The 24878-nt window shown below is 30.8% G+C and overlaps 1 protein-coding gene and 1 long non-coding RNA gene across 16 annotated transcripts in view; one reads left to right on the plus strand and one right to left on the minus strand.

Annotated features, from left to right (window-relative positions):
- Window positions 1–24878, minus strand: part of Dmd (dystrophin) — a 2110831-nt gene that overhangs the window by 1325422 nt on the left and 760531 nt on the right. For all 15 annotated transcript variants that reach the window (XM_063242792.1, XM_063242803.1, XM_063242804.1 and 12 more), the window contains 2 exons: window positions 22728–22851; window positions 10209–10296 (listed from right to left, as the gene is read on the minus strand). In XM_063242792.1, the coding sequence (XP_063098862.1) occupies window positions 10209–10296; window positions 22728–22851 (212 nt within the window). The remainder of the gene's footprint in view (window positions 1–10208; window positions 10297–22727; window positions 22852–24878) is intronic.
- LOC134474553 (uncharacterized) lies at window positions 10234–16446 on the plus strand. The gene is made up of 3 exons (XR_010045393.1): window positions 10234–10314; window positions 11949–12037; window positions 15326–16446. It is a non-coding gene; the product is annotated as an uncharacterized LOC134474553 (long non-coding RNA).

Raw genomic sequence — 24878 nt, forward strand, 5'->3', positions numbered from 1 at the left:
GTTTAAAATGAAATCATTTATGTACTAATAAAGTTCTAAAAGTATGAAGTGGTCTGATCATTGAATGGAATATTGAAGTTGGGTCTTATGACCGAATATGAATGCCATAAAAATAATAAATGAAGGAAACCTAGACCTAAGATTTTAAAGAATAGGATATATTTAAATAAAACCAAATTGTTACAGTGTGATGGGAGTGGGAAGAGACTGCTAATGAAAAAATAGTTTTGGATATTTCTAAATAAGCATTAAATATGTTGCATATTATAAAATTAATTTTCTAAAATTAATTTGCATTTTACTTTTAAAAACAAATATGACAATAAGTGGAACAATTATTTGCATTTTTATAAAAAGATTTATTCAACATCAATTATTCTTTATTATTGTGATAGTTTTCCAGCAAAAGATTGCTCATTGAGCCAGAAAAGGGAAACAAACACTCAAAACAACATATCTTTCTACTGCAAAAAGTTTTTCACTTACAAATGTGGAAGTTCATGTGAAACTTTAAAGATCACCTATAGCAAATAAAGCATTCTATACCAAGGATATGGAAATACAAGTACACTATTACCATTCTGGAGTAGCTATTATGTGTTAGGCAATATGCTACATGGTTTGGTAGATGATGTCTCATGGTATTTAAGTTGTATCACAATTTGATATATGCTGGAGTCAATTCAAGTATGCATTATTCTTACCCACGGCATGAAAGTACGGCAACATAGTCAATATTTGTTTGTGCCGTGAAATGGAGCACAGATACTTACACTTGGATATATAAATTTATATAGGACATCTCTAACAAATCACATTATATAAAGAAAAGACTCAATAGAATGCTGTGCTTTTAAAAATAGCCTCGAAGGCATAAATTTTTAAAAATACAAAACAGTTGAAAATTTCATATTTATTTTTGTACATACAGCATTCTCAAAAGAACCATAAGGTCACTGCAAAATTCTTCCTATCGATTAAATTATTTAGAGGGTGAAGTCATTTATTAGGAAACCAATTTATTTAAGAAAATTTTTAAGAATCAGTGTTCATTTTCTTAATTTCCTGGAATAAAATTAGTTAAAAGGTAACTAAATTCTTGAAAAGTCTGAAGGATATCTCCTGAAAATCTAAGGTCTAACATTTACATGTCATCCACCTTATTTGTTTTAAAGACAAAAATGTGGGTTTAACTCTAGCAACTATTTTACTTTTTCTTGCTTTGCTATATTCAGATATTATAATCATCAATTTGCTGTAATTATATTATGCTGCCATACCAGACTGCTCAACTCTTTTCAAACACAAAACTAACTTTAGCAATTTCAAAGTATTATACCACCCAGGATGACACCAGAGGAAATATTTTTCCAAATAGTATTGACTAAAATCTCTTTTTTGGTCAATACATTTTTAAAAAAGATATAATGGGTAAAAATGTAAGAAATAATATATTCCACTATAAAAAAGTCTGTGATTTACAGGAAACAAATACTATTCTAATGTCCTTTAATAATTATGAGAAAAATTGATCTTACTGAGTCACTTGGAGATATGATGTGTTGTGCTGTTTACATTGTTTTCTTCTGATCTGCTTAGTTCTGTTTTGTTTTACCCTCTTTAAAATAAAAATATATTATAAATAATAGTATATGTACCGGTGGTAGTAAAATAAAAATATGTGGCCCAAATAATCAGAGAAGAATGTGAAATTTCAACCTTGTAGACATTCAATTAGAGAAAAGCATTATGATAAACTTTAAAATTATTTCTGGGAAGTAAATGGCATGATTTAAAAATACACAGGTGAATTTTAAATTTTTATGTAATGTCTCAAAAATGTGCATGGATTCAACTAACAGATGTTTAAAAGGAATATGTTTAGCATATGTTGAACACGCAGTGATGAGAAGGAATTCCTCAATGTGTGGAAAGTCAATGTAAACCAAACATTCAGTAGGCAAATAAGAAATCCTAAAGTAAATTAAAGTGCTGTTCAGCTGATGCTGGTTTGAGCCTTATTTAACATTTGTCTGCATGGTAAGGGAATACAGAAAGAAATCTCTCCACTCCTGAGAAAGGGCAATCTTGTGAAAACTCGAAATTAAGGAACAAATACCATACATTTTCAATAGAAATAATGTACGTTAATTTTGCAAACAAAGTAAACTATAATGAAGCTAAAAAGGTTCTGTATATTATTAAAATTCAAGGAGTAAGTTTAAGTGAATTGTATAAGCCATTAGATAAAATTGTAAGTTGTGTCAAAAACTCTCTGGATGGTAAAAATCACCATAAAAAGAATTACAATAATGGAGAAAAGTTAACTTCACACAAATTTATAATACTGGAAACAAAAATAGTTAGACATATATTGATCTTGTAATGGAATATAGGACAGTAAAACAGAGTAACTGATAAAAGAAGCACTTTCATATTAAGATACAGAGGGAATTGTTAGAATGGCATAGAAATTAACAGCAAGAACTAGAGTTGAACTTGGATGTATCTTACTAGATGAACGGAGAAGGCTCATTTGCATAATCTTATTGGGTTTCATTGTTCTCATTTATGAAATGTGTATACAAATACAATCAATTTTATGAAGTCTCTGGGTAACATATATGATGTATTTAGGCCAAATCTTACATATACTAAGCAACCAAAAATATCAGAGAGTCTTCATTATATAGAGAATATGAAAAAGATCAGGCAGAAAACAACAGATTAGATTTCTCAAGTGTTAAATTTAGGATGAGAGGGAGTCTTCATGATGAAAGGGGTCATTTATGAAAAACTGATTAGTAATGTTTTTAAAATTAGTATGGATTTTAATAGAACTAAATGAAATTTATAAGGTATAGTATATATGAATGTGCTTAAGGAAGTTATATCAATAACTGGTGATGTAATACCCAGAATTTATCGGAGAATTTTGGAATGTTTATTTATTTATAATAATTTAAAATTAAAAATAAGGATAAACACATTAAAAGTGAAAAACGAAGTTTGTCTCCAACAAAAGCACAATGCTGACCACATGAAATCAAGTCTTATGAATGATTTATATGTCACATTGTATTAAATCATACGTAATATATTTGCTGCTAAATTTGTGCATAACTTGCCCTAAACTACAAACCCATCCCACCTCTATGTGATAGAGTATGTGATAGAGTTCTCAGACAACTGTAGAAACATAATGACTACACTGTATTTGTGAACTCACTCAACACATGATCAGTAGCTTACTCCCTATGAAGACAGATGTTAGGAAAGCAATATATACAGAAACAAAATGTCACACCAAAGCAATCATGTAATCTCTCTTGCTTCAAGTTTGATTTAAAATACTTAGGGGATCAGAAGCACTGCACATGCCATATTACTTAAATTATCTCTATTAATTTAAATCTTAAAATATTATTTTTGCTTCATGAATTAATATATCATATGCATGTGAGTTCAAAGGTAATATTTTTAAAAGGGTCCTTAAACATTTTTCTAGAACAAATAATATATCAGTTTTCCAAATGAATATTTTCATATGAAAAAATTCTGTATTGTATGTAATTCTTTTATTAATTTCATAGAATCATACTGCCTAACTCAACTGAAAATTTTACTATGTATGACAGTTTGTAAATGTAAATATCTGCTAACTATCAATCATTTGAGCATCCTTTTTCTCACTTTTTGTCAGCTGTTTTAAGAAAAAAAAAACACTACTTTACCAGGCATTCTGAACAATACATATAGAAACCATTTTGCTGTGGCACATTAGAGTCGCAAGGAAAATGGATCATAATCCATTCACATCCCATATTCTAAACAACCCCTGAAATAGTCCAGCAATCAATATATTGTACCCAGTGGAAATGAATCATTCCTTGAAGTGCATTCATTAATTTTATTACTTGTGTACAGTGCATAACAGACTGTTAGAATAATTTTAATTGTGTACCACCTTTCATGCAAGTACTTCAGAAATGCCACTTAGAGTAAAGTATTAGTCATTCAGTATATTCATCATTTACCGTGCAGCTAGGGTACAATAATGTAAAAGCTGGTGTTTTCAGTGCTCTTGAATTAAGAGTATTTGGAATAAGACCTTAACGTTGCTAATAAATAGTCTCCTGTTTTTGTTGCATTTTAGATGAGGGTCAATACAAATCCACTCAGCATTTAATATTGTAGCCTAACATGTAATAAAAGTTTATTTAGAATTCATGAATACCTAAGGTTAAATTCTAGAGATTTTATGACCTCACTGATTTTTATATAATTGTTAGAAACTTTTAAAAATAACACCTTTAAAAATTTATATATTAATATATATATGCACACATATATATTGAGAGTGATAACATACAGTGAGAGTTATAACATATGTTATATATATGTTATATATAAACATGGATGCTATATATATATATATATATAATGTACATGTTTGTATATATAACAAATATTTATATATGTTATATATGTTTGTGAATGTACCACATTTTTCACTGTTTCTATTTCTAAACATGGAATTCTAAGAGAAATATAATTTGATGGTATTTGTTTTTTAACACTGATATTTACTTTTTCCACTGATTTTCCACAACCACAGTAACCATTATGATATTCTCTTTCATACAGATGCACACACACACACACACACACACACACACACACACACAAATGGAGGCATTCCTCCTTTTGGAAATTATTGTGAACTCAGGGAATTATGTCTATCAATTAGTATTTATTGGTTGTAAATTCTGCATAGAAAATTACTTATAATAGCACGTGAAAAGGAAAACACAAATTGCACACACTAAATAACAAACAAGAAAAGGAGTAATGTGTGTGGTTTTGGAAAGACATTCATTCACCTTGGAGGGGCTGGACTATGACAAAGTTCTATTTCCACGCCCAACTCATTTTCCAACATTCATCCTGTTTTAAAATATATGATTAGAGGAGTTGTTGTTACAGAAATTTATAGGGATGTAAAGGAAAGATCATAGGAGGTTTGAATTTAAAATGAACCAAACTGACCATATTCCCAGCTTTATTCCATCTGTCAAATTTTAGTGATCCAAACTCAAATAGCATCAATTAATGTGAAATAATAATAACTATAAACCAAAATATAAAAAAGTACTTAGTTATATTAGACTTGAAATGATCCCTTGTCTGCTTGATCATTCTGTGCTATTTAATTATAATGCTTAGCATACCTACTATTAAGTATTATCTTAAAGACTATAATCTAGCACTCAGGGCATGGTAATTTGGAAATGTTCTTTTCATCAAATATACCAATAATTACTACCTTTAAGTATTTCCTTAATGTGATTGTCTTCATGCTCTTAATTAACACATAGAAAACCACATTTAGAAATTGAAAGTATACAGTAATTTAATATAGAAAATACTATTAAACTTATTACATAATTATATTATTGTATCTCCTTTGGAAATTGTGAAGACACTTCACAGGTTAAGGAATGGGAAGCAGCTATGTTTATTTATCAAATCAATGTTTTGATGTAACTATTTTTAAGTAATTTTAAAAGATAAATGATTTGTCTAAACTGGATTTTCTTTTTATTACTCTTGACTGAAAAGGAGGATATATGATTTCATAATAGAATACTACTTTATGGTAGCATAAAACGCCTTTAATTCCAGCACTTGCCGACCAAAGAGTTTGAGGACTGTCTGGGCTACATAATAAGTTCAAGGCAAGTCTGAACTACATGGTGAGCCTGTCTCAAAAAACAAGCAAGAAAATAAAGAATACTATTTATAAAATAATTGAAAATAATACCTAACAACATAAATAAGAACAAAGCAAACACGAGCCCGAGATTTGAATTCTAGATTATCTTGAAATTCCACAATCTCACAAATTGAAAATTTTTATCTTGAAATAGTTTAAAAATCAGTTTAAAAATTATTCAAAAGAAGGGCTGGAGATTTGGTTTAGTGGCACAGTGCCTCTCTGGCAAGGATGAGGTGCTGAGTTATATTCCCAGTACTATATATATATATATATATATATATATATATATATATATATATATGATGCTAGGGATTTCAGTATTGAGTTACCTATATTCTGAAGTGTAATAAGATTATTTGTCCTATATAAGTGCTAGAATTCTATGTAGTTTATAACATCACATCTTTATATTTAAATAAAGAAATATAAAATTAAGACTTCAAATAGGTTAAATTCAAATAGGTTCAAATAGTTTAAACATAAATTTTATGTTTTATTACTGCATCTTTATATCATATACCAATTACACGCCTGCTGGAGGAGCTGGTACAGTTGCATAACACATTTCAATTCTTTTCTTCATCTCTATTCCCTCTTCTCTCTTCCTCTTTACTCTCTGTCTTGATCTCCTTCCTATTTGAACAAAATGTATCTTGCTACTTCCTGTTTCCTACCTTTTATTTTGTTCTTTATTTTTATTTTGGACTTCTCATATATGATAAGCCATGTGGTATTATATTATCTCAGGATAACATAGGCACAAGAACAAATAAACAGATCACTAGGCACCCATGCAAGTCCCATATATACCTTCTCTTTTGTTCTAGAAGTTATTAATTTCTTAAGCTTAAAGGTATGTTTCTATATATGTTAATGCTAAAATTCACAAAGATTACGTATGTGCAAAAATTCTTGAATACTCTGTCAAACTACTCCCCATCACTATACAACCAATTGCTGATAACCTAGAAAACTAAATTAATCTTATCATTAGTACTAACAAAATATATTTAAGAAAATGATAAAATCAATTAACCTTTTATGAAAATTCAAAGCCAAAATGCCAGAAATAACTTTCAGTTACCATTCACTCACTCCATGAAGTTTAGTAAGCACCCGCACTCTGTGATCATAGAAGCTCGGTTACACTCTGACCAGAAGAAAAGGGGCATTGACAAAGAAGTTACTTGTGCATTCCTTTAAGGTATGGATGTAAATTCTACTTTTTGTTTATAAAGTTTTAAATTAAATTACTAAGTTTCTCTTCCTGTGTGTATATTCTCCAAATATAAAGCATAACTGTAAAACTCACCATATGGTTAATGTTGTTTTGTTTTTAGTACTGGGAATCAAACTCAGGACATTGTGTTTGCCAGGCAGGCACTTATGTCATTGAGCTATATTTCCAGCCCTGTTAATATTGTTTTTAAACTTTGCATACAATTTTTGTATTTGACAAAGGAGAGTCAAATTCAAATGGATCGTAATACCTAGATGTATAACATCTACCTGTCCCAGAAAAACTGTATATAGTTTATAGGAAACAATAGTTTTTAGGACACAGAAGTAATTTTTATTGGTACTACCAAACATCAAATGATAGACACTTCTCCATGTGAACTATGATAAATGTTGCAGGTTTACAACATGTTTTCCAGGAGCTTTCTTAAATTCTTAATAACATATCATTGTGATTCAAGATAATTTATTTTCTACATGCTTTATATGTGTTTAATTTTTCTTAGATATTTTAAACATTAATAAGGGTGATTTGCAAACAACTCTGATGTATAATTTTTAGGTCAAAATTGAAATAAAATACAAATTGTGGAGAAATTTTTTGCATGGCTTGGAGTCTTATTCTGAAAGCAAATGCAAGACTCCTAGAATGACTCCACATTTTATAAAGTAATATAACTTTCATGGTGATTTTTCTTAAAACTCCATTTCCCAAATTTGAGAAAAAAGGCTCTGAACTTCTGTATTTTAGGGGAAACCACAGTTTATAGAAAGTTTAATTTTCTATATTATTTCATGTACCACACCAATGAACTGTAGTTTCTTATGAAGAGCTATTAAAAATTTGAAGTTAGGAACCCCTCTGAAAAAAAGCTGGGCATAGACTATAAGGACTAATTACATGTATGCTTTGAATCACAATTTACATAATCACAGAAGATAATTATGTAATTTTTTTTGCCTGGTGTATTATGGTTGTTTGTTTGTTTTGGTACCAGGGACTGAACTCATGACTTTGTGCTTGTCAGGCAGGTGCTTATGTGACTGACCTAAATCCCAAGTTTAGTAATTTGTTATTTAAAACAAAACAACAAAAAAATACCAGTTAGAATATTTGAACTGATTTCTTAGTAATTATGTTAATTTGTTACTTATTGGAATAGCAAGTCTGCCTTCATTTTAAACAGTTATCACTATCATGGCCCAAAATTGAGCTTATGCATCTTTCACTTAACCATATCCTCAGTGGCAGTACAAATCAATTATTGAAATTTGATATACATAGTCAACCATGACTCAAATTACATTGCCAAACCCCATTGCCCTTTATTATTCGATTATTATCTTCCTTTCGAGGTATTATAAGGTGCTAACTAAAATGACCCACGTTTTTTATCTCAAATACTGTCTCAATTTTACTTTGTGAATGAGAATCAGAGTATAGTTTGTATTCATTAAGGATACTATGTGTCATAATTTTTCTGCATGTCTCCAAAAATTATAACCATCAAAATCTGGATTACATTCCCCCAAGAATGAAAGTAAACTTTTTCCATTACTACATATTTAAATCCTTATTTGCTTGTTTGCCTATCTACCTATCAACCTACCTATGGAAACAACGTCTCACTACATGCAGTTCAGGTTGGCCCTGGATTCAGTATGTAGCCCAACCTGGCCTCAAACTCTCAGGAATCCTATCTCAGCTTTCCAAGTGCTAAAAATATAGGCATGGGCAAGTATGCTCAGCTTAACTGCTTTTGAATAATTCAACGTGTGCTGCTGTCAGATGATCTGAGGTGAAGTATGCTGGATGTTTCATAACAAAGCGAGACCATTTAAAAATACAGATTTTATAATAGATTATTTAAATGCAAAAGGAGTTAAAAGACAATTAAGGCATGTTATGTACATAAATCAAACCCTACAATTAATGTAATTAATATGTGCTGCAAACATGTACTAACAAAAACATTAACAAAGTAAAATCAAAAAGTGATAATGTAGTTCCTAGGGACATTGCATGACAACTATAAAAATATTTTTAGATTATATAAATTTATTCAACATGCACATGCTTTTAAACTCACCACTGAAAATTACCAAGCAACATGATCTAAACAATGATCTATTAATATTTTTCATTGTCTATGTATTCATTTACTTTTCTCTTGCTTCTCAGCTGACGTGTTTATTTCTATATTTAACTAAAAACAGCCATGGCCTCATTAGAAGAAGAAAATGAGTTGATTTCCTATGAAGATCTTAGAACACTTTAATGCCAACATAACAATTAAGGACAAAAGTAATTGATATACAGAATTTATAAAGCAGAACACAAGCAGATTTCTGAAAAAGCTGACATAAAATGATACCTTTATACATTCACTTTTAGAATATTTGTGCAAACAGATTTTATAAAATAAAAAGTATCTTGTCTCAAAATGCACTATTTTTTACTTCATAAAGATGCTTTTATCTTGAAATGAATATAGTAATATAGAAATGAAAATATGAAAAATTTGTTCACATTTCATGTTAATAATATGTTGCACTGATAGCTTTTGGAATCACTCAATTTAGCAAGGATAAATTTGAAATCACTCTTGTAAAAGAAAAAAAATATTATGCTACCTTTTTGCTCTATCTCACTTAAAGAAAAAGGTCAGTTAAAAATAAAGGTTGTCCCAGAGACATATTCTGTTTTACTTAGAAAAAACATAAAAAAGAATACAGAACATGGGTGGTACATATACTTTTAGGAAACAGGTATTTGTTTGGAGCCTTCGATACAGCCTTATTTTCTTTGGAATAATATATTTAAAAAATTTTTAAAACAAATTATAATTACTTTTACATATATTATGATTGCTTTCATTACCAATTATTTATACAGACCTTGTTTTCATAATTTATTTGAATAAAGACTAGCAAGATTTATATTAATTCTAATTTCTCTGCAACAGACTAATAAACTATTCTACCACATCCCATTTTTTGACAATGAATTCAAAATTTCCCCTAATAATTTGCTTAGTGTTAAGAAAAAATAGTAAAAAATATACAAACTGTCTTTAATTTAGATTTGCATTCAAGAAGTACTTGTCTGATATAATTCATCTGATAAATATGAACCTATGTGTTTATCAAATCCTTAAGAAGATTATCTAAATCAACTCTGTGTAATTACCATTCACCATCTGTTCCACCAGGGCCTGAGCTGTTCTGCTGGCATCTTGCAGTTTTCTGGATTTCTCCGCTTTTTCTCGCTCTATGGCCTGCAGCATGATAGCAAAGTGAGTATTTCAATACAAGTATTGTGAAAGTCCATAACAATTATAATTTCAGCTTGCCTTTTCCAATCTTAAGATATTTCTGTGTGTCATTTTAGCAAGTGTGTCTAAAGACATTTTTCTCACTCATTGCACCATAAATATCAAAAATGGCAATAAAAGCACAATTCTTTTTTTCAATTTCTATTTTTTAACAGTATGGTTTTAATTCTTAAATTATTTCACATAGTAGTTTTGTATGCATTTCATTGTAATACTGCTAAAAACAAGGAAAAATATAACAATGAAATATATAATGTCAGATAATTTTGATGGAATTCACCATTAAATATGTAGTACTGAATTTTCTCCTGAAAATACAAGTATATTCAGTGTTAAAACCAATTTGAGACTCAAGTAATGCATAAAGTAGAAAAAGTACACCCACATGAATAATTTAGCAGAAAATCACAGATATTTATATATGAGACTGTAGGATGATTTTTTTTTTTTTTTTTTTTTGCTTCAACATAATCAGAGTCCCGTTTCCAAGGAAAATTAGGTTTGGTTTCAATATACTTTATAAGCTCCTTTGTACATTCCTCCTCTTTAGAACTAACTTTTGAACAACAAATGCCAAATTATTTAAATTAAAAAACACTAGTATTCTATATTTCAAATTTTAGTTAACCATATCTCTACAGAAACATAATTTTAAATGACTACATTAATGTACCAATAACTTGTCTCAAAAATATACATTAATATAGTGCTACTGTATTACTGTGGTACTATAGTTCTACCGTACTTAGTGTACTACAGTGAACTTAGTACTACAGTACTACAGTACTTAGTGTGCTACAGTGTACTTAGTACTACAGTACTATCACAGTACTATAATAATACTATATTTTCTATACATTACTATAGTAATAACTGTTAACTGTCTATAATAATATATGTTTTATATCTTAAGACAATTACAGAAAAAGAATATTCTAATGCAATTTGTGTATAGTAAGGGCAGTACAATTATTGTACAACAATAAAATGATTTCATTTCAGTTTGAGGGGTTAGAAGGTTATTCTCCACCATAACATTCTTCAAAACTTTCAGGCCTCCAAGGCATCCTACTGAGTACACGTAGGAAGGAGCATAAAAGAGTTGGGCACATGCTGCTGAAAATGTATGTGACTATGGAAATGTCCAGGATGTTTTTGGTGTTCAGTATGATGGCCAAAAGCATAGCCACTAAGACATCAAAATAATTGCATGGTCACTCACAATGGACACTGACAATCTTTAGGCCAATTATCAACACCCTGTGCATGTGGATACTAAGCACCTGAAAGGTGGCCATTATGATAGAAGAAATGAAATTAATTTTATTTCACTGAATTAAGTTAAATCCTCAATTGATGAATGATGATTATAATTGTGTACTGCAGATAATGTGTTTTCCTTTGACAAGAAATGAAGATATAAATGCAAATATAGGAAATACAACAATGCTCAGACAAATATGTAATAACCTACACTATTTCCCAAGTAAATCATGTAATATCCAAAATACTAACTAAAATTTAGGATAAGTGAAGAGTGAAATATAATACTAAAATGTAATACTCTCATTTTATTTTTTGTAAAATATCTACAGCCTCACTGCAAAATATGCATCATTTTATTATACAAGGTGTGTAGAAGATAAAAAACAAATTTTGTCTCATCAATCAAAAACTTCTCAAGGTAAGAAATGTATTTTAAATTCTGTATGAAAATTTAACATGCAGAGATTGCATTGTTCCACGATTACATGCTCCCAGGAACTCACTCCAGGGGTAGCAAGTGAAAATTTTTGATCATCTAGAAATTCAGTTTCACACAGACAGAACTTAAACGTTTTTACAAATATGGAGACAAATATGGAAGATTTCTTTCCGGTTAAACTAAAAAATCCATGAAAATTAAGTGACCACAAAAAATGTCCAGGAAGATTATAGTCACAGCTCCAAAATTCCCATTTCCTCAGCTTGTTAACTGTTCAGTTCTAAATTCCCTTAGCAGCTTACTGGCATCCATTCTTTCCAGATCTTAAATTTGTTTCTTCCTTAAAAGATAAATGTATTAGAAAACACTCTCAATGTTTTAGATTATGAAAACCGGCATATTTTAATTAAATATATATTTACAACCATCAAGAGAGACAGGAAGATTTGAAGTGCTCCTGCTTTGAATGATATGGGGAAAAAAGAAGAGAGAAAGAAAATAGTCCACAAGAAAAAAAAAGTAAAGTAAACTGCACATTAACAATAAAAAGAACCAACTGGTGTTGTTTGAGGTACAAGTTTTAGAGTTACATTTTCCGAGTGGTTTATATTTTTCTATGTTGTGTTTTTCCATTTTTTTGTGTGTGTTTTTCTTTTTTATCGGTACTGGGGATCGAACTCACGACTGTCTGCTTGCAAGGCAAGCCCTTATGCCGCTGAGCTAAATCCCCAGCCCGTTTTTCCATTTTTTAAACAAGAAATCATATGAGAAGAATCAGAAAACCCTGTTTTCCATACAATAGGTAAATAAATTAGCAGTGGCTTTCTGAATGTCATAGTCACAGTCTCTTCATTTTAAATCACAATGCAATTATCAATTAGTAATGCTAACTGAGAGACAAACTTAAATTTGAGTATCTCAGGAATAATATTTTTGAGTTTAAGAGTTATGATTTATTAACTATATTATTCCAGTTATTTGAATGTACTAACAACTACATCAGCCAGAGCAAAAATAAAACAACAGTTTATGCAGTAGTTACTATTATTCCCCCGACATTTAGAAAGAGGAAGAATGTAAGGCACAGAGAGTTTATTGAAAACTTAAAAATGACAAAATAACCAGATTACTTATACTGTCTATGAAATTATAGTATAAATATATGTCATGGTAATTATGAGCTAGAATGAATCTGCTTTATACAATCTCATTTTACATAAGAATACCAAGTAAGTGGAATGTGTTATTCGTGTGTGCCAATTCTCTACAGTGAATGTGGTCATTATGTACTGCCAACGTATACTAGTAAAAGTGAAAAAAAATGGAAAGACATTCCTTGTTCCTAGATAGGAAAAACAAACATGAAAATGCCCATTCTCTCAAAATTGTTAAACAGATTTAATGCAATTCCAATCAAAATACCTCTGCAGATCTAGACAAATCATTCTTAAAATCCATCTATAACCACAAAAGACCTAGAATAGCAAGGAAAATTTTGGGCAACAATAGCAAGACAGGAAGCATCATAATCCTTGACTTGAAGCTACACTACAAAGCTACTGCTGATAAAATCAGCATGGTACTAGAATAAAAACAGATGTGAAGATTTATGAAATAGATCAGAAAATACAACTACAACTACAAACACACTCAGCCACCTTATCTTTGACAAAGGGGTCAAACACATTCACTGGAAGAAAAATAGTCTATTTAATAAGTAGTGCTGGAAAAACTGCCTCTCCATATGCTGAAAATTAAAACTAGAGCCATGCCTATCACCATGCACAAAAGTCAAAATAGATCAAAGATCTAAATATTAAAACAGAAACACTAAATCTGCTGGGAGATGAAGTCGATAGAAATATTAAAGACATAGGGATATGCAGAGAATTCATAAACAAAAATCAAACTGCACTGGAAATACTTCCCAGAATCAATAACTGGCATCTTGTTTTATTAAAAAGTTTTGGATGTCAAAAGCAATCTCCAAAAGAGTGAAAAGAAAAGCCACAAATTGGGAAAACATCTTAGCCAAATGTCTCTCAGATAAAGGACTTCTATCTGAAACTTATAAAGAATTTTTAAAAAATCAAAGCCATGAAATTAAGAGTTCCCAATCAAAAATGGGCTTCTGAGATCAATATTACAGCTCTTAGATAAAGAAATACAAATGGCAAATAAATACATGAAAAAATGTTCAGTATCACTGGCCATTTGAGAAAGGTAAATTAAAACCACAATAAGATTGCATCTCATTCCAGAAAGAACGGCCAGGATAAAGCAAACCACCAACAAATGCTGGAGAGGTTGTGGGGAAAAAGGAAATCTTCTGGGGGCTGGGGATTTAGCTCAGCGGCATAAGCACCTGCTTTGCAAGCAGGCAGTCGTGAGTTCGATCCCCGGTACTGGAAAAAAGGAAAAGGAAAAAAAAAAAGAAAAAGGAAATCTTCTGCACAGTTGTTGGGAGTGCAGACTGGTGCAACCACTTTGCAAATCACTCTGAAGGTTCCTGAAAAAGCTAGAATTGGAATTCCCATATTACTGAGCCATTCCACTTCTGGGCACATTACAAGAAGAATTGAAAACATCATATCACAGTGATATATGCGTACCCATGTTTATAGCAGCACAGTTTGTAATCAGCAGCTTTTGTAAACAACCTCAATGCCCATCAACTGAGGAATGGATAAAAAAGATGTGGTACTTTATACAATGGAGTACTACTCAGCTATGAAGAATGATCACATTGAGATTTTTTATAGGTAAATTGATGCAACTTAGTCCATATTCATAAGTGAAATAAATAAAACTCACATGTGTAAATATCATACAGTCTCCCTAGTGTAAGAAATGGTAAAAGTATGTAAGATACAAAATCCTCAATAAATACTGTGAAAAGGTAAGAGCAAAAAGTAACTCAGGGAAAAGGAGAAACAAAGGAAAGGGAAAGAAAAAATATATAAATTTGTATAAAGACACTTAAGATAGCTAAGATGAATCTGTTATGAATTCTATTGGTTCTTGGAACAAAACAGTTAACATGCATAATATTGGATCAATTTTACATGTTTGTGTCTGGTAATCTGAAGAATTCTTTTGAAGATTACTATGTAAAATAAGAACCTCTGTGATTCTCCTACCACTTTGTTTTGAAGGCCAATATTGTCATTGTTTTGGGCTCTTTGCTATTGTTATTTGTTTTTATTTATTTTTTCTTGTTTATCTAGTAATTTGTTTTGCTTTGTTTTGTTTTTCCCTCTAATGCAGAAAGGATATATGCACGTATAGAGGCTTACACATGACTAGAACTTCTCCCAAACAGGTTACAAGTATTAATTTTATTATTTCTGATGAAAAGAACAGCTATTTTGAAGAAAAAGAGACATTATGGTAGCTGCTGCTGATTTCCTATCATCATGCTGTGAAATCAACTAACACTTTTATTCTTTGTTTAGTGATTTTAGTCTATTTTTTATTATTTAATTTCAACATATATGAAGGTATGGGCAGAGATTTTGAAGAACAAGAGACATTACAGTAGGCATTGTTGATTTTCCTATTGTCTGGTTTTGAAGTGTCTGTAGTGCTTTTATTTTTCTCTTTTGATCAGTTTTATACTATTTTGTTTTGTATGAATTCATTGTGTGTGAAGATATAGACAACTATTTAGAAGAAAACGAGACATTGTGATAGCCTGTTGATCTCCTGTTGTCTTGTTTTGAAATCTGTGTCACTTACATTGTTTTTTTCTGATATGCTTTGTTCTGTTTTGTTTTACCTTCTTTGAAATAATTCAAAAGATAAATAAAAACAAAAATAGTTTAATATATATTCTAATTTGTATCATTTATAATTAGTATCCTTATATCATTCAAAAGAAAGTTTTGTACTAATATCTGTTTCTTGTTTGTAAAAGAACATCTTTCTTTGAAGATAACGACACACAACTCTTTTTTTTTGGTACCAGGGATCGAACTCACGACCTCATACTTCCAAGGTAGGCCCTTACATTGCTGAGTACACTGCTGAGCTAAGTCTCTGGCCCAACAATATACAACATATTAACTATTGTTATGTTTTTAACATTTTGTTATTAAATTTTCTTTTACTTTCTCACATAAAATAAACAATTTTCATTTTGCCAGGCCCAGTACATTTTATAGCAATCAATCCTGATAACTAGATCTACCTCTGTGAAGTCACCTTGTTTATAAAAACATGTCTTCCTTTGATATTACTTTGCTCTGATCACTTTCCTGAGGGAAACAGCACAGCTATGTGTATGTTTTTGTCTGTTTTTCTGTGTGTTTATTATACGTATGTCTGTGTATATATACATATGCACATAAAATAACTATTCAGATTTTAGTTTTAAAATAACTCATATATTGTAAAACACCATTTTAACATTACTTTATTAACATAGATTATTTATTCATTATATGTTTATGATGCTCTTAGTTTTAGCAGTTCTTTATCAGACTGTACAATACTTATTGTATACAACTTGAAGTAAAGAATATAGAGTCAAAAGGAAGTGTAAACATATAAAATAAAATATAGGCTCAAAAATTTCTTAGATATCATCGGGAAATTATGGATTCTAAGATGTATAACTTAATGTGTTGAACAGTGCAATTCTTTGCAATCATGTAATAATATAAACAAAAAAGTTATGAAAGTAAAATCATGCAAAGCAAAGTTCACAAAAAAAATCAAGCTGTCAGGGCTAAGGATTTAGCTCAGCGGCATAAGCACCTGCCTTGCAAGCAGGCAGTCATGAGTTTGATCCCCGGTACCGATAAAAAAGGAAAAAGAAAAAACAAAAAATCAAGCTGTCTAATTCTTTAAAATAGACGAAAAATCTTGTCTTCTCTTTCTTCCTTTTTCCATGATGGCATCTCTTTAAAGCATCCTCTTTTCATGATATCATCTCTTGTAATATGAAAGTAAATTCTAGATTCCCTATGGTCATACCCTGCTTTAGAAGCAATTAATTTTCTATTCATTTAGCATTCTATAATGAAGTTTTATACTTTGATGGAAAAGTAATTTATTCACTCAAATATTTATCCATGATTTATGTCCTTTATATTGGCAACGCAGCTTGTCTTAAAATTTTCCTTCAGATCTTAAAGAAATCACTGCACACAATCAAATATTTCTTGATATGTCCAGACCCTGTAATTTATTCCAGGATACCATCACCAAAACCTCTCAACTAAAGCAAACAAAAATAATCCAAACCAGTTGCTGATTTCTAGAAACTAACAACTGAATCAACATAATAATGGCTAGAATTCAGTTTGGATACTTAAACAGAAATCAGATCATTGTAGGCTTTATGAAAGTAGTAATCCTTTCAGCCAAAGGCCATAAGGAATATACTAACAGATGAACAAAGTCAGGTTGGTTTTCTTGATGCAACATGAGAGATAGATAGTACCTAATAAAAATTAAAAACTATGTTATAAATTGCTTATTATAACTAAAAGGATGTCAGAAATTGCTCATTATAACATTTGGGCTCCAGTTAAGCGCGGCAAAGGAAGCAGAGATCTGTTTTGCTTGGATGTTGTAAGATAGGCAAGGTAATTCTGTAATTCATCACCCTTTTTGTTATCTAAATCGCAAGAAGGATGTAGAGATGTTAAAGCTAGCACTGGTAAAGAGAAGGTAATATGATTTGTCACACTAGTAAAAAGATGGCTATTTATTTGAAGTAGGGCAGTCTGGGAAATTTTTTGTATATTGAGAAGTGATTGTCAAGTAGGTTTGTTACTATTTTTGTTCATGATGATGATAGAAATGTCTTGTAGAAGTTGACTTTCTCAGAAACTCCTCATGTGCAATGGGAGAACGCAATAGACCAAAGATAGTACCAGTGCTGCAAGGCCTAAGGGAAAGGTTAAACCAACTCCTGCATATCAGCAGTTGCTTCTTTTACTTTCTCAAATGGTGACAATGACATAACAGGGTCAAATTTAGCTTTTATTTTTATTTATTTATGATTTTTTTTGCCTTTTTAGACAGAGTTTTGCTATACAGTTCAGACTGGCCTTGAACTCATTTTGCAGCCCTAGCTGCACTTGTACTGATGGCAATCCTCCCGCCTCACCTGCCTGAGTGCTGGCATTACATGTTTGCGCTACCATGCCAAGAAAAAAAATTATCTTTTAATAAGTTCAGTTTGGCAGAAGTGATATAAAATCTTCTAAAGGAATACAACTTTAGTTACAGGGTCAACCATCTAGGGGACTATCATATTAAACAGTGCAAAGCCATGATATTAGCTTTAATTAGAACTGTAGTCACAGGAATGGAGTGAATTTTGATGGTTTACAGAGCTCTGAAGGGAAGAGGTAGAAAAATCTTGCTGACCTAGTTAGCTGGTTTCTAGTGTAGGCTGTTTAAAAGGAAACAGGAAGGAGGAACAACAGACTGGATCAGGAAGATATTGAGACTTATCGTATGTTTTCATGCAAACATTTGATTAAAATTATCTATTAGATTTTTTATCTTTTAAAGTTAATTTTTAAACTGATCCATAACAACCTAAGTGGGTGTACCGTAGATCAAACACATGATCTTGCACTTCCTGGGCAGGCACTTATACCACTGAGCTAAATCCTTAGCCCGAAGAACTTTATATGTTAACAAGGTGTCATATGCTGTTTTATTGCATAAATACATTGTATAATCAGGTTAAAAACACCTAATCCGATTAAAAATATCTAAGCAGATATACTGACTGAGATTTTGAATGGAAAGATTTAAGCTAAGATAAACATTGTAAGGCAATAATGAATAAATATTACTTGAATGGAATAGAATGAAGATATTCAAAAGGAAAAAAAGTAACAGAAGAATTATGGTGAATACTAAAATTAAAAGAAATGTGAATTGGAAAAAATAACAGAAATGTGAACAAAGTGATTACTAATAATACATCATAATCTAAGGGAGGAAAAGAATTTCACAGAGGACACAATAGTTTATATTGAGACAGTCGTACAGAAAAGCTAAGTGAAATAAAGTACCAAAATATTCACATGTGTCTTTCTACGAAGAGAATCTTTTCTCAAAGACGGAAAAACAGCATGCTTAAAGACTGACAGTAAAGGCTCAGAGGGGAGAGAAATGTTGAAGATATGGATATGCAGCCAAATAGGGGCAGGCTCCTAATTACATAAAAATGATAAAATGAGAACTCCCACAGAGACATTAGTCTTTACTAGCTAAAGCATAATGTCTTCCACCAAGACAGATGGAAAGAATTTTATAAAGACAAAGTGGACAACAAGGTTTATTGATGGCCACTATGTGTAAATTTTAAGGAAATCGATTTTATTTTTCTAGAGAGTAGTATCTTTGAAATTCCCTGAGAGCGAAGAAACCAATTTTAAAGGAGCAGAGGTATAAAAGAGTGATTAGTCATAGTGGTGCTCTTGAGAACAAATGTAGTTTTCAAGTATGAATAGAACAGTATATTGGGGAGAAAGATTCGTCTTGAAAGATTTTCCAAGTTCATAGTCAGAGACTGTCGGAAGGCACAAAGCACTGGAAGTGGGACAAGAAGGGAGCAAGAAAAACATAAAGATGAAGATTGTTATAAATGGAGGTGGCAAATGCAGATAACAGAGGTCAGAGAAGAGGCAAAGTTAACTGTCAATCTTGTGACATTATGAATGTTTCAATGAAATTCAATAAATATTGATGTGATATGGGTGTAAGAAAGCATTCAATTAGTAATCAAAATTTATGCTGAATTCTTTTAAAAATCTTATAGTAAAAGACAGAATGCCACTAATACCTCTCAAAATATCTTGCCTGGCTTCAAACATATTTATCCCATCATTCTTGCTGCTTTCTTAAGTAGTTCTTAAACCTATTTCAGAAGTATATTTATGAAGTTTGGTAAAAAAGATGAATACTGCTACTGAATGTCATTCAACGGAAATGTAATCTTGTTAAGATATTATAGTTTTTCCTCATTCATCTTATTCAGTGAATCTGGCACCATGCAACTTTTGTCTGTTTGCCAAAGTCAAAGCAATCATGAAAAGTAAACGGTTTGAACTGATTCTGAACATTGAGACAGCTATGATAGTTCACCTATAGACACCAGAAAGAGTCCAAGATCTACTGAACACAATAGCTTCATAAGAAACCTTTCAAGAGAACTTTGTACAGGTTGTTGATTTTCAAACACTTTATCCCATCAATTTGTGCTAGGAGGATACTATTGTGTTGTTTTGTTACTATTTTACATTGTCAGGTCATCAATTCAAGGGTCTGAATAATTAGAATCTCTTAATTCAGCTAAACTTCTGAACCATGTGAGATGCCCAAAATGAGACAGGGAACATCCAGAAGTTTGGTAAACCAAAGTTTGTTAGAATATGTCTTAAAACAATAATTCTGAGTATTTTAGATCCACACAAATCTCCTATCGAATTTGTTCAGAGGCAGATTTTGATTCACTGGGACTGAAGTTCTGTAATTCTAACAAGTTTCTATATGATATCAATATCTGTTTTCTGGGACCACATTTTCACTAGAAACTTCTAATAGAACTCTGCTTGTAAGTAAATGGATTTTGGCAATTATATGAATAAAACAAGTGGCCAAAATAGAAGAACAAAAGTATGCTTCAGTTTAAAAATTTCATACTTGAAAATATATGAAGCTGAAGTGACAATGGCCTGAAATCATATTCAAGTTATAAATAAGCAAAGGAATGAGTAAAAAAGAAGAGTTGGTAATACTCAGCTATTTTAATGGATGGCTAAAAACACATTAATACCACTCAGGTTCAAAAGATGGCCCTCCCATGCGTGTAAAGCAACTTACATAAACTGACAGGTGAAGAAGTTGAGAAAATTAATATACACCTGAATTTCATATCAATCACCATTAGTATGTATTTTTCTCAAGGATTTTTAATACATAAACACTATATTTAGCCTGAAGGAAATGTCTTGGTAAATCAGTCCATGTCCTATTTTAGTAGGCAATTAAAAAATGTTATTTCAGAAAATGAGAGTTCAGGTTAATAAAGGTGACTCACAAGGCATTGGAAAAGAACTTATACAGTATTGTATATGTTTTTTTAGTACTTTGAGTCCGTCATGCTGATGGTATTGATTAAATGCAAATTGCTTCCAGGTGACCATATGATATCAGGAACCAGGAATTTATATTCCTGGTACTCAGTTTTTCTGTTCAATCACAGCGGTTTAAATATAGATAAGGATAACAAACAGATATCTATATTAATCGGATGGCTGAGAATTTTAGTTAACTGAAAAAGGCATAATGTGATTAATACTTTTAGTGGTTGAGAATTTTGAAATTTAGATACTATCTTTTCCAGATAATTTTCTAATATAATTCCTCTCAAAAATTAAAGATATACTTTCAATATGTATATATTGAAAATCATTCTGGATCTATTTTTGTTATGCTTCAGTTTAATTTTAAAACCAAAATATTATACAAATAATCATATATACCATTTATTAAAACTAGAGCAGTCTATTATGATGTGAATATAACATAATATAAAGCTAATTAGACATTTTAAACAATTCTCCAATTTGTAAATATAAGTAATAACTTTAAGAAATGCTGATAAATTACCTTCCTCCTCAAGCAACCTAAAAAATAGATTTTCATTTCCAGAATACAATTTTGGTTTTTGTTCTCTAATCTCTCTAACCCCACAGCAAACATGAGCTTATTTCAGAGGCAATGCTATTATTTGTAACAACATAATAGATTTTGTAGTTTATGAATTGAATGCTAGAAAGATAAAACAGAGCTTATACATACATACATACATACACTTATACTTGAAACTCTTGGAACTAAAATTTGACATTCCTGTTTATTTTAGAATTCTATGTCTTGTATTTACACTGCCTTGTAGATATCATCTTATAAACTGCTATCCATTACATAAAAAAGTTTTAAAATTGAAGTTGAAAATTCAAAGCCCTGATGGTTCCCCCGAAGATGAATCAGCTTTTATTAAATCAGTAAAAGTTTCTATTGTGAAGGTTAAGCTATAATATCTTAAAAGTACATAAAAACAGTAAAATACCTATTAGTACAAGTAATGACTGAGAGAAAATTGACATATTTTAGTTAACATAATATAATATATAAATATCAGGGAAATGTGAAGCTTAAAATTTATAGCAAGTATCAATGTCTATAAAATTAATCTTTTGATGATTCATAAGTCATGTCTGCAGTGTTTTCTGTAAGGTTTACTCAATTGTTCTATGCTGTTCTATTTTATTCCACTTTGGTCTGCTCTATTCTGCAAACATTCTAAGACTTAAATTGCCTTTAGGTATCTGAATAATGTAAATGAGAATACAGTATGAGCTCAAATTTTAAAAATGTTAATTTACAGCTGAAGAAAACAAAAATAATGAGAATTTTTGAAAACCTATTCCTGGTCACGGAACATCAGGAAATATTTTTATGTGCTAAAGTTTGATTTTTTTTTATATCTAAAATGTAGTTAAATGTAGTAGAGAGCACATCACATTGCTTTAATCCTATCACCTTTAGTAGAATCAGAGGCAAAAAAATGGTGCTTAGATGCAGCACACACAACAAGAAAAGCAAAATGCATCAACCTTAATACAGAACCTACATTGACTTTTTCTTTAAGGTCTGAGAAGTTGCCTTCTTTTCGATAGATTGCAAATTCAGGACTCTGCAACACAGCTTCTGAACGCGTAATCCAACTGTGAAGTTCAGTTATATCGACATCCAACCTAAGACAGCAAAGAATAAAGGTCATTATTTCTTGATTATCTCTTTCTTCTATAAGGAAAGAGAAGCAATTTGTGCACATTTATCATTTTCCTCCTAATCTGAGACTACTGCCTGATGACTCTATTACTGTTAATAGCACCACTATTTCCCTCGTTAGGTAGGCTCAAAATTCGGAATTGGCTTTGATCATGGCAGCCATTTTATTGACCTCAATACAGCAATTACCTGTATAGTATCTCCTGTAAGCTATTACCCTGCTTCTGCTTGAATGTTTGTACTATCTGAAAACCATTACTTCTCAAGAAGATTCTATTTCTTTTCAAAATGTATTTACCAGAAACTGAAAGTTCTCTTTGGTTACCACCGTTGAATCATAATTCTGATACACATGTCTTCATGAAGTTTCTGCCTTTTATGGTAAACAGACTATTAATAAAAGGAATCCACATAACATCTTGATAAGTGCTTTCATAGTGTGTTTTGTGCTGTTATAATACCTACTCTGAGAAGGCAACTATAGCATAAGAAATCCAATGACCTTCAAGTGGCTGTGTTTTAAGGGAGCTTGAGTTGTCCATGTGGAAGGGCAATATGGAGGAGCATGAAACAGCAATTTTTTGTATAAAGTTTTCTTTAACCTTCTAACTCATGACAACAACAGCTGAATATAGTTAAATGAGTGTTCCACTTGACACCACACAGAGCCAGGGAATGTGAAAAGGTGCTACCCCTTTGCAGTGTTATGAGAAATGATAGGCAACTGCTATTTTAAGTACCAAATTTTTTGCATGGGTTAATATGCTGCTACAAATATCAGATCACATACCAGTTACTTTAAAACATTTTTTCAGTGCTTTTTGCAGAGGTCTTTGGAGCTATTGGAAATCAACTACTGACTCTGATCACTTTATTTAGGGATGGAAGAGCTAAGATAGGAGAACATGTTAAGATGCAATGAAAGGATGAAAGGATAAAGAAAATGCGTAAGACAGACACCCACACAAAATAGGATATTATTAGATTTATTTAAAAAAGAGATTCTGTCAATTGCAACAATTGGATGAAACTGGAGGACATTATACTGCATAGATAAGCCAGACATAGAAAATTTAATAATGCATGATCTCACATGTATGATCTGAATTAGTCTAAATCATACAGTCAGAGAATAGAATGGTAGTTACCAAAATGTGACAAAAAAGTGGGTAATTTGGAAGATGCTGATGAAAGGGTATAAAATTTCAATGAGGAGGAATAAGTTCAAGAGGTATATTTTAAAACACAGTATCTAGTTTTAATAATATACCACTGTATGTCTATGAAACTTGTTCAGGGAATAAGTTTTCTATGTTTTATTTTTATTAATACATGTTTTCAGTATAGGCTTTAATCATTCACACCACAAAAATGATGAATGAGTGACATAATAAATATGTTAATCAATTTCATTTAGCCATCCATTATGCATAGGAGTATCAAAAATAAATTTTGATATTTTATACTCTAAATATACACAATTTTAATTAAAAGTAATAGCACATTTGGAAATAAAATTTTAAAACTTAAATAGCATAGAGTTTAGAGGAGTCATTTCAGGTACAAGTCTGAACAGGAGTCCATAGTTTTTAAAGAATAGCTCCTGAATTTTAAAAGCATGTATAAAGGATCAATGAAAAGGGAATTTACAGATCCTCTATCTGAAAATTTATTATACAAATCAAATAAAATTGAACACATAAGCGAATGTTGCCAAAAATAAAGCCAGAGGTAGTTTTCAGGAAAAGAAAAATACAAAAATACAAGATACCAGGTAATGCATTTTTAATCACCATGCTGTTAACATCTCCATTAAAACTCTCAAATATTTTAAAGCGAGTATTTAAATCTATACAAGACATCTATTGGCCAGCCTACCTCACTTATAATTATTTTAGTAGACTTTCTACAATTTAACCCTATCTTAGATTTCTCAAAATTTTGCACCTAAAGGGAACATATCAGCAGTATACAGTACAATCAAGGAAGA

This window comes from Cavia porcellus, unplaced genomic scaffold, assembly GCF_034190915.1.
Source record: "Cavia porcellus strain 051 isolate PalLab524CR breed Dunkin Hartley unplaced genomic scaffold, mCavPor4.1 scaffold_33, whole genome shotgun sequence".
Lineage (NCBI taxonomy): Eukaryota > Metazoa > Chordata > Mammalia > Rodentia > Caviidae > Cavia > Cavia porcellus.